At 55.4% G+C, this 11,261-nt stretch overlaps 1 protein-coding gene across 2 annotated transcripts; it reads left to right on the plus strand.

Moving 5' to 3' along the window:
• Window positions 1-66: 66 nt before the first annotated feature.
• Window positions 67-8,705, plus strand: LOC117006926 (protein-arginine deiminase type-3-like). Of its 2 annotated transcripts, XM_033079686.2 has the most exons (16): window positions 69-397; window positions 2,725-2,905; window positions 3,292-3,364; window positions 3,446-3,507; window positions 3,882-3,999; window positions 4,454-4,579; window positions 4,790-4,968; window positions 5,189-5,292; window positions 5,367-5,478; window positions 5,557-5,664; window positions 6,024-6,172; window positions 6,875-7,019; window positions 7,094-7,187; window positions 7,424-7,503; window positions 7,814-7,942; window positions 8,350-8,705. In XM_033079686.2, the coding sequence occupies exons 1-16, from the start codon at window positions 306-308 to the stop codon at window positions 8,581-8,583; spliced, it is 1,986 nt and encodes a 661-aa protein (XP_032935577.1). In that variant the 5' UTR covers window positions 69-305; the 3' UTR covers window positions 8,584-8,705. The 2 variants fall into 2 exon arrangements, with proteins under 2 accessions (XP_032935578.1, XP_032935577.1); XM_033079687.2 differs by lacking the exon at window positions 5,557-5,664 and having other exon boundaries at window positions 67-397.
• Window positions 8,706-11,261: the final 2,556 nt, after the last annotated feature.

Consider the following 11,261-nt stretch of genomic DNA (forward strand, 5'->3'; position numbering starts at 1 on the left):
GAAATCAGACCCGGCCGGGTGCGGCGCTGACGTGGCCCCAGCACGGCTCGGGTGTCGCGGTGAATATTTCACGGCGTAGGTCGGGCGCTGACCGCTCCCCCGCGCCCGTCTGTGCTGCCCGAGCCCCCCGGAGCCCCCCGGACATCCCGCGGGCGTCCCGGGCCGCTTCTCCCGCTCTGACCGCGCACACCCAGCCCGGAGGTGGGATTAGGCCGGGCTTGGGTTGATCCCCTCCCAGCAGCCCGGCTTTATAAATCCCCGGCGGGCGCCGGGCGCGGCACCCGAGGGTGCCCGGGCTGGCCGCGATGGCGCAGCAGCGCCGTGTCCAGCTGTCCACGCAGCGCCCCAGCAGCACCGTGTGCGTGCTGGGCACCGAGCTGGCCCTGGACGTGTGCGGGTGAGCGCGGGGCACAAATCCGCTTTTTCCCCTTGATCCCATTAACGGGAGCGCGAAAATAGCGCGCGGTGGGGCGGGGACGATGCTGCTGCTCCGGGACCTTTTCCCACGGGATGCTGGCCCGGGAGGGGTGAGGGGTGGGATTCCCGCTATCCCTTCCCGCTGTCCCTTCCCAGTGTCCATCCCCATGTCCATCCCGCTGTCCATCCTGCTGTCCCTTCCCCGTGTCCATCCCGCTGTCCATTCCTCACAGACACTCCAGCCCTGGCCGCAGCAGCGGCGCCGCAGCATTCCCAGCGGGATTTTGCCAGTTTTGGGGTGCCACTAAGCCCCTTTTGTGGTTTTCATGCTGAGCTCCACATCCCGCCGGGATGAAATCAGAAATCACAAATAAGAAACAAGAAATCATCAATAGCAAATAAGAAACGACAAATAATAAATCAGAAATCAGAAACAAGAAACTAATAATAAATCAGAAATCAGAAATCAGAAATCAATGAATAAGGAACATTCCCCCTTTCGGGGGAAGGCGGAGAGCGAATCCCCCGGCCCCGGCTCCGGCCCTATCCCGGGATTTCGTTCGGGATTTTCTTCTCCGATCCCGCTCGCTTCCCGTCCCCTCCCGCTGCCCCGGGCTGGGATTTTCCGCCTTCCCCAGGCACGGAGCCGCGGCTCGCCTGGAGCTCCGGCCTGCCCGGCTGCGCTCGGGAAACGCCGATTTTGGGGAGATCCTGCCCCAAAGCCCGGCCGGGATGAGCGCACCGCGCCCGGGTCCCGCCCGCGCTGCCGCGGCAGCTCCGCGGGGTTTGTCCCCAGATTTGGGGGTTTTGAGACATTCCTGCGGGTATTTCTGGGGGATTTATTCCCGTTTATTCCCGGGTGCGCTTTGCACCTGGAATATCCCCGGATTTGGGATTTTTGAGGGATTCCTGCGGGTATTTTTATGGGATTTATTCCTGTTTATTCCCGTTTATTCCCAGGTGCAAAGCAGCACTTGTTGCCTTCGCATTTTCCAGGATTATTTACATTTTCAATGATTTATTGCTAGTCTAAATTTTCTAAATTTCAGGATTTGTTCATATTAAATATTGTATCTCAATTTCATATCTCAGGGCTTGCTGCAGTCACACTTTCCAGGAGTATTTGCAATTTTCAGGTCTTCTCACAATTCTGAATTTCAGGGTTTGTTCCACATTAAAGGATTTATCAGAGTTTCACATCGCAGCACTTGTTGCCTTCACATTTTCCAGGATTATTTGCATTTTCAATGATTTATTGCTGCTCTGAATTTTCTAAATTGCAGGATTTGTTCATATTAAAAATTTCATCCCGATTCCATTTCTCAGTGCTTGCTGCAGTTGCACTTTCCACGATTATTTGCAATTTTTAGGACTTGTTGATGTTCAGCATTTCAGGATTTGCTCCACACTGAAGGATCTCCTGCCATGGAATGTTGCAGGATTTATTGCAGCTGCATTGTCCAGGATTCATTGCATTTTGCACCTCTTGCCGTTATTCTAAATCGCAGGATTTTTTTTTCCCATTGAAGGATTTATCCCAATTCCACATCACAGCCCTTGCTGAAATTGCATTTTCCAGGAATATTTGCATTTCCAGGACCTGTTGATGTTCAAAATTTCAGGATTTTTTTCCATCTTGAAGGGTTTACCAAAATCTCATATCTCAGCCCTTGCTGAAATAGCATTTTCCAGGGCTCATTGATATTCCAAACCCCCAGGATTTGTTCCCATTGAAGGTTTTATCCCAACTCCATATGGCAGAACTTGTTGAAATCATGATTTTCTGGATTTGTTGCAATTCGAAATTACAGGTTTTTTCCCCATTGAAGGTTTTGCCCCAGTTCTATATCCCAGCCCTTGCTGAGGTTGCATTCCCCAGCAATATTTGAATTTCCCCTTGTTCCTGGCAGAATTCCTGTTGTCCCTGGCCATTCCTGGGATGCTGACCACTGTCCCCCACTGTCCCCTGGCCTTTCCTGGGGTGCTGGCTGCTGTCCCCCGCTGTCCCTTGGCCTTTCCCGGGGTGCTGACCACTGTCCCCCACTGTCCCCTGGCCATTCCTGGGATGCTGGCTGCTGTCCCCCGCTGTCCCCTGGCCATTCCTGGGATGCTGACCACTGTCCTCTCATTGTCCCTGGCCATTCCCGGGGTGCTGACCACTGTCCCCCCACTGTCCCCTGGCCATTTCCAGGATGCTGCCCACTGTGCCCCACTGTCCCCTGGCCATTCCCGGGGTGCTGACCACTGTCCCCCTGCTGTCCCCTGGCCATTCCCGGGGTGCTGACTGCTGTCCCTGGCTGTTCCCAGCTCGGCTCCGCGGGGCGCCGCCTCCTTTCAGGCGCAGGCCACGGCGGGGATGAGGCTCTGGCTGCTGCACGAGACCCAGAGTGTGAAGTTGCCCTCGAGCGTCACTCGCTGGCCCCTGGCCCCCGGCCCCGAGCTGCTGCTGGCCATGGACGCTCCCAGCAAGGACGTGGGTGACGAGAAGGTGGGAGATGGAAACTGCTGGATCCCGGCATTGCCCCGGGGCACCGGAATGGGTGTCAGGATTCCTGCTGGATCCTGGGATTCCCACTGGGTGCTGGGATGGGTGTTGGGATACCTGCTGGGTGTCAGGATTCCCGCTGGGTGTCAGGATTCCTGCTGTGTTCTGGGATTCCTGCTGGATCCCGGGATTCCTGCTGACTGTTGGGATGGGTATTGGGAGGGTGCTGGGATTCCTGCTGTGTGCTGGGATTCCTGCTGGATTCTGGGATTCCAGCTGGGTATTGGGATTCCTGCTGTATTCTGGGATTCCTGCTGGGTGTTTGGATTCCTGCTGTGTGCTGGGATTCCTGCTGGATCCTGGGATTCCAGCTTCACCCCTCATTGCAGGTCAGGATTTCCTATTTTCGCGAGGCTGGCGGGGTTCCCATGGCCCGGGCAGTGCTCTACCTCACCTGTGTGGGTAAGGAGGGAATGACCCCAGCCTGTTCCTGAACCCCATTCCCAGGATTTCCCCTTTTCACATCTCATTCCTGTCCCGCAGAAGTGTCGCTGGACGCTGATGTCAACCGCAGTGGGGCCGTGAGCCGGACACTGCTGGACAAGGTATCCAGAGGGGCTGGGAGACAGCATGGGATGGGAATTCCTGGATGAACCCCAGATCCCAATGGGATTGGGAATTCTCAGCTGAACTCCCAGATCCTGATAGGATTGGGAATTCCTGGCTAAGCCTCGGACCCTGGTGGGGTTGGGAATTCCTGAATTACTCCCCTGTATCCCAATGGGATTGGGAATTCCTGGCTGACCCCAGATCCCAATGGGATTGGGAATTCCTGGCTGACCCCAGATCCCAATGGGATTGGGAATTCCTGAATTACTCCCCTGTATCCCAATGGGATTGGGAATTCCTGGCTGACCCCAGATCCCAATGGGATTGGGAATTCCTGGCTGACCCCCTGGCCCTGCTCTGTGTCCCCCAGACCAGCTGGACGTGGGGGCCTGAGGGCCATGGGGCCGTGCTGCTCGTGAACTGCGACCGCGATGACACCGGCGCCGAGGGCCTGGACAATGAGGACAGCGCCGTGCGCTCCTACAATGGTGCCCACGGCCCTCAACCCCATCTCCTGCTTTTCCTTCCGTTTTCCCACTTTTCTCTCCATTTTCCCACTGTTTCCCTCCATTTCCCCCACTTTTCTCTCAGTTTTTCCATTCTACCACAGCCCAGAACCCCCAATTTTCCCACTTTTCCTTGAGTTTTCCCTCCCCCTTCCCTGAGTTTTCCTCCTTTTCCCTCAGTTTTCCCACTTCCCCCTCAATTTTCCCTTCCCACCACAGCCCAGGACCCCATTCTCCCAGTTTTCCCTCAATTTTCTGCCACATTCCCCTCAATTTTCCCTTCCTACCACAGCCCAGAATCCCCAACTTTCCTCCCTTTCCCCCCAGTTCTCCCACTCTCCCCCAGTTTCTCCACTTTTTCCCTGAGTTTTCCCTCCCCACCCCAGCCCAGAATCCATAATTTCCCCCCTTTCCCCTGAGTGTTCCCCGTTTCCAGACCTGCAGGACATGGCACAGCTGGTGCTGAGGACGCGCGGGCCCCGGGCCATCTTCGCCGGGCACCGCCTGCTGCTCCACGTGGACTTCGGCGACGCTGACAAAATCGGGGTTTTCTACGGCGGCAGTGAGCGCCCGGGTTTTGGGGAGATTTGGGGGATTTGGGAGATTTAGGGGGCACAGACCCCACCGGCTCAGTGAGATCAACCCCAAATCCTTGCGCTGCTTCTCCACGGGCCCGTGGGGAGGCTGGCCTGACACGGGCAGCTGTGGGGATGCTGTGGGGATGCTGTGGGGACAGGGTGGGTTTGGGGTTTCAGGTCTCAGTATCCTGCAGGCAGTGGGGAGCTGGAGAAGTTCAAGCACGTCCTGGGGGGCTCCAAGCTGGTCTACAGCGTGCGGCCGAGCCGGCACTGCCACGAGAGCGTCTTCTACGTGGAGGGCCTGGCCTTCCCCGACGTGGCCTTCTCCGGCCTCGTGTCCCTGCACGTCACCCTGCTCGAGAGCCCTGAGAAGGTCCGGCTGGGGGGCACGGGGGGGTGGGACAGTGGGGATTGATCCCAAACTCCATCCCTGTAATCCCAGGGGGGTGGGACAGTGAGGACAGATCCCAAACTCCATCCCTGCTATCCCTGTGGGGGTGGGACAGCAGGGATGGATCCCAAACTCCATCCCTGTAATCCCAGGGCTGTGGGATAGTGAGGACAGATCCCAAACTCTCTTCTCACCACCCCAGGGCCTCCTGGAGTCGCCAATCTTCACGGACTCCGTGGTTTTCCGCGTGGCTCCCTGGATCATGACGCCCAACACGGCGGCGCCACTCGAGGTCTTTGTCTGCAGGTGTGTGCTGGCTGCTCCCACCCTGCCCACTGCCAGACCCACTCCCAAATCCCGATTTTCCCGTTTTTCCCCAGCGTGAATGGCAATGAGGAGTTCGTGGCGGCCGTCGGAGCGCTGGCTGAGCGGGTGCAGTGCCCGCTGACCGTGTGCCCGGTGCCGCAGAACCGCCAGGACCGCTGGATCCAGGTGGGAGCAGGGCCTGCCCGGCCCCTCTGCGCTGCAGCAGGGCTGGGGGGTTCCCAAAATTCTCCATCCCTTCTCCAGGATGAGGTGGAGTTCGGCTACATCCAAGCCCCCCACAAAACCTTCCCTGTGGTCTTCGACTCGCCCCGGGATGGCGGTCTGAAGGATTTTGCTGTCAAGAGCATCCTGGTATCCAGTCCCTTCCTGCTGCTTTGCCCAGCTTGGCAACCCCCTAAAAACTGGGAAATATCCCTTTAAAACCGGTGATAATTCCTTTAAAAAAGTGGGATACATCCCTTTAAAAAACTGGAATACATCCCTATGAAAATGGGGATAAATCACTTTAAAACCAGGGATAAATCCCTTTGAAATCTGGGATACATCCCTTTAAAAACTGGGATAAATCCCTTTAAAAACAGGGATAAATCCCTTTATTTCCCGCATTTTCGGGGCAGGAAGCTCCAGCGCAGAGGATTTGGGGGTGCAGTGCTTCAGTGCCAGCAGCTGCACTTTTTTTGGACCATTTTCTCCTGTTTTTCCCCATCCAGGGCCCCGATTTCGGCTATGTGGCCCGGCAGGCTCCAGAGGGCGCTTCCACCCTGGATTCCTTTGGGAATTTGGAGGTGAGCCCGCCTGTGACGGTGCAAGGCAAGGAGTACCCCTTGGGGCGCATCCTGATCGGCAGCAGCTTCCCCAGGTGAGCTGGGAGCAGGAACACCCCAAAAAAAGATTTTCTGGCCCTGTTTGGGTTCAGCTCTGGGCAGATCCTCCCTGAGGCTCCCAAACCCCCGGTGCTTTCCCAGGTGAGCTGGGAGCAGGGAATCTCCCCCCTAAAAAGGATTCCCCCCACCCCCCAAACCCCTGGTGTACCCCCAGGCTGGGTAGGGGTAGGAAAACCCAAAAAAAGATTTCCTGGCCCTGCTGGGGACCCCCCTAACCCCAGGCTGGACTGGAGCAGGACAACCCCAAAAAGATTTTCCAGCCCCCAAACTCTGGCACTCCTCCAGGCTGGGTGGGAGCAGGGAAACCCCGAAAAAGGATTTCCTGCCCCTCTCCAAACCCCTGGTGCTCCCCAAGGTTGGACAGGAGCAGGAAAACCTCATAAAAAGCATCTCCTGGCCCTGTTTGGGGTTGGCTTTGAGCAGAGCCTCCCTGTTTGGGGCGTCCCAAACTCCGGCACTCCCACAGGCTGGGTGGGAGCAGGAAAACCTCAAAACAAGGGTTTCCCAGCCACCCCCCCCAAACCCCATCACTTCCCCAGGCTGGGCAAGAGCAGGAAAACCCCAAAAAGAGGATTTCCTGGTCCCCCAAATTCTGGCACTCCTGCAGACTGTGTGGGAGCAGGGAAACCCCACAAAAAGGATTTCCTGGCACCCCCCAACCCCCAGTGATCCCCCAGGGTGGGTGGCCGCAGGATGGCCAAGGCTGTGCGGGATTTCCTGGTGGCACAGAAGGTGCAGGCACCCGTGGAGCTCTTCTCGGACTGGCTCTATGTCGGGCACGTGGATGAGTTCCTGAGCTTTGTTCCTGCACCCGACCGGAAGGTAATGGATCCTGGGAGTGGGAAAAAGCGGGATGGGACCCTCAGAGCCCTCCCCGAGCTCGTCCTGCCCCGCAGGGATTCCGGCTGCTCCTGGCCAGCCCCAGCGCCTGCTACCAGCTGCTCAAGGAGAAGCAGGAGGAGGGGTTCGGCGAGGCCGCCATGTTCCAGGGTACGGCAGTGGGAGCTCCCTGCATTTGTTTTCCCATTTTCCTGCAAATTGCGGTGGGGAAGGTGGATGGACCCTGAAAACCGGCTGGGAGGTGGGGGCACAATGGAGCAGAGTTAATGAATGAATTAAAAGCTGCATGAATTGGATTCCCTGGCTGGGATGGAGCTCTGGATCAGAGCAGGAGTCTCATCCCGGCCAAGCTGGGGCTGAATTCCAGCCTGGCTCCGTCCTGGCAGGGCTGGACAAGGTGCCCAAGCAGACCATCAATGAGATCCTGGCTAACGAGGAGCTCCGCAAGTTCAATGATTATGCCCAGGTAAGGGTGGGAGCAGGAGGCTCTGATCTGTTGCTCCCTCCTTTGACCTCCTGTCCTTCTTTCCTCCCCTCCATTCCCCCATCCATCCTCCATCACCACTCCTCTGTCCATCCATCCCCTTATTGCTCCCTCCCTCCCTTCATTCTTCCCTTCCATCCATCATTCATCCATCCATTCATCCATCCATCCATCCATCCATCCATCCATCCATCCATCCATCCATCCATCCATCCATCCCTCCATCTCCCCATCCTTCTCCCTGTCCCTCCCTCCCTCTCTCCGCTGACCCTCCCTCCCTCCTGGCTCCCAGAGCTGCATCAACTGGAACCGGGACATCCTGAAGCGCTCTCTAGGTCTGGCCGAGCCGGACATCCTGGACATCCCGCAGCTCTTCCAGGGTGACTCCACCTCGGGGGCCCAGGCCTTTTTCCCAGACATGGTAGTGGCACCCCTGACCTCCCTGGGATGGGGTCGGACACGGAAACGGGGCCAGGATGTTCCCTGATGGGATCAGAGCTGGGAGTGTCCCTGCGATGGAATCGGGGCCAGGATTTCCCTGAAGCGGGATCGGGGCCAGGATGTCCCTGGGCCGGGATGTCCCTGGAGTGGGATCGGGGCCAGGATGTTCCCTGATGGGATCAGAGCCGGGATTGTCCCTGGGATGGAATCGGGGCCGGGATTTTCCTGTGATGGAATCGGGGTCAGGATTTCCCTGAAGCGGGATCGGGAATGGGATGTCCCCAGGCCGGGATATCTCAGGGCGGGATCGGGTCCAGGATGTCCCTGGGGTAGGATGGGGCCGCGATGTCCCCGGGCTGTCCCCTGGCTATGTCCGCGCTGCTGCAGGTGAACATGCTGGTGCTGGGCCGGCACCTGGGCATCCCCAAGCCCTTCGGGCCCGTGGTGGGCGGGCGCTGCTGCCTGGAGCAGCGCGTGCGGGAGCTGCTGGAGCCGCTGGGCCTCTCCTGCACCTTCATCGACGACTTCTTCTCCTACCACGTCCTGTTGGGGGAAGTGCACTGCGGCACCAACGTGCGCCGCAAGCCCTTCGCCTTCAAGTGGTGGCACATGGTGCCCTGAGGTGGCGCCAGCCCCTCCTGTCCCCTCCTGTCCCCGGCCCCGCCCTGCCCCTGCTGAGCGCCTTCGGTTGCGGAAATAAATCCGGGCTGCGGCTCCCGGGGTTCTGCAGGGCTTTCCCAGCACTGGGAGTACGCTGGACTGGTTAAACTGGTGGGGAATGGGGAATGGGGGCGGGTGGGGCTCCGGTGCCAAGGTCCACGTGGGTTAAAGCACACATGGAATCAGGGAAACGGGGAATGATGGAATCAGGGAATGATGGAATTACAGAGTCAGGGAATTATGGAATCATGGAGTTAAGGAATGATGGAGTTATGGAATCAGGGCATCAGGGAATTATGGAATCATGGAAGCAGGGAATTACAGAATCATGGAAGCAGGGAATTATGTAATGGTTGGGATGGAGGGACCTTCAAGCTCATCCATTCCCAGTGACAGGGACACCTTCCACTGTCCTAGGCTGCTCCCAGCCTGGTTCAGCCTGGCCTTGGACACTCCCAGGGATCCAGGGGCAGCCACAGCTTCTCTGGGAATTCCATCCCAGCCCCTTCCCCCCTCACAGGGAGGGATTTATATCAAATATCCCAATCTAAATTGTCCCTCTCTAGTTGGAAGCCATTCCCTGTGTCCTGTCCCCAGTCCCTCTCCAGCTCTCATGGAGTCCCTTCAGGCTCTGGAAGGGGCTCTGGGCTCTCCCTGGAGCTTTTCTTCTCCAGGTGAGCATTCCCAGCTCTCCCAGCCTTTCCTCCCAGCAGAGCTGCTCCATCCCTCTGATCTCCCTGCAGCCTCCTGTGGCCGAGCTCCAGCAGCTCCAGCTCCTCTCTGTGCTGGGACAGGGCTGGGGCAGCTCTGCAGGTGGGGTCTCACCAGGATTCCCCTGCTCCTGCTCATTCCCATTGCCATTGCATGCTCATTCTCATTCCCATTCTAGTTTCTGCTCATTCCCATTCCCACAGCCATTGCCATCCCCATTCCCATCCCACCCCTGGAATCCATCCCTGTCTCTGAAGGGGAGCCAGACAGGGCAGTGTCTGAGCCCTGCTGGAATTCCAGAGGGACGGAATCTGCAGCCGTTCCCTTGGAGCCACCCCACAGGGACAGGAACCCCTGACCCCAGAGCTGTATCCCTGTGGAATTCCAGAGGGAAAACTGGACAGGAACCCCCAATCCCAGAGCTGTATCCCTGTGGAATTCCAGAGGGAAAACTGGACAGGAACCCCCAATCCCAGAGCTGGAAGAACAGGATGGAAGAACAGGTGTGGGAATGCTTTGGGATGCAGCGTGGTGGATTTTGGAACAGAAGGGAAAAAAAAAAAAAGGAAAAAAAAAAGAAATTAAAAAATATAAAATTAAAATTTTCTAGTAAAAAATAATTTTATAAAAAAGGATGGGAATCCTGAAAAATGGAAAAATATGGAGTAAAAAAAAGAAATTAAATCTTACAAACAAAAAATAAAATAAAAATTAAAGTTTAAATGTAAACACTAATGTTAAAAAAATGAAGGGGAAATTAAAGAGCAAAGTTAAAAACAGAAAATTAAAAGTAGAATAAAAAAAGAAATAGAATTAAAACTTGGAGGGAAATGTAAAATAAGTTTTAAAGCTGAATTAAAATTAGAGTAAGAAATATCAAACAAATGTTAAAATTGAACTTGAATTAAAAATTATTAAATTAGGAATACAAAAAAAAAGGTGAATTAAAGTACAGAATTGAAAAAGGAGAAATAAAAAAGATCAAGTTCAAAGTTGAATTAACCAAATAAAAATGTAGAAATTAAAGCGAAGGAATTTTGATGGAATAAAATAGAAAAGAAAAAGAAAAAATGAAGCTCAAAGTTGAATTTATAACGAGAACCAAAGAAAAAATTAGGAATTTAAACGAGGAGATTTTGATGAAATAAAAGAGAAACCGGAATGAATAAGAAAATAAAATCATGAAGACAGGAAACAAAAAAAAATTAAAAGTAAAAATTTAATATTAAAAAATGAAGAAGCTAGGACCTCAAAATGCCAAAAATCAGGGATTTAAACGGAAAAATGGGAATTTTTCACACTCCAACCCACGGGAGCCGAGCGGGAACACAAGGGCCTCGACTCTGAGGAATCCAAAATTCCCCAGATCCTCCATGGGCTGTCCTGGAGCCTTTCCCGGCTGGGAATTCCTTGGGAATGTGGGCATGGCCCCTCTGGGAATTTGGGAATGGCCCCCCTGGAGCCTTCCTGAGCTGGGAATTCCTTGGGAATGCCCCCTCAGGACTGCAGGAACAGCCCCCTTGGAATCTTCCTGAAACTGAGAAATCCTCGGGAATGCGGGAACGGCCCCTTAGGAAATGGTTCCTTGGGAATACGGGAATGGCTCCTCAGGATCATTCCTGAATCTGGGAATTCCTCGGGAATGGCCCCTTTGGGAATGTGGGAATGGCTCCCCTGGATCCTTCCCGAACTCAGTAGTTCCCCAGGAATGCAGGAATGGCTCCCCTGGATCCTTCCCAAACTCAGGAATTCCTTGGGAATGTGGGAATGGCCCCCCCCGGATCCTTCCCAAGCAGGGAGTTCCTTGGGAATGCAGGAATGGCCCCTTTGGGAATGGCTCCCTCAGACACTTCTCAAACTCAGGAATTCCTCAGGAATGGCCCCTCGGGATCCTTCCCAAATCTGGGAATTCTTTGGGAATGGCCCCT

The sequence above is a fragment of the Catharus ustulatus genome, chromosome 24, assembly GCF_009819885.2.
Source record: "Catharus ustulatus isolate bCatUst1 chromosome 24, bCatUst1.pri.v2, whole genome shotgun sequence".
Lineage (NCBI taxonomy): Eukaryota > Metazoa > Chordata > Aves > Passeriformes > Turdidae > Catharus > Catharus ustulatus.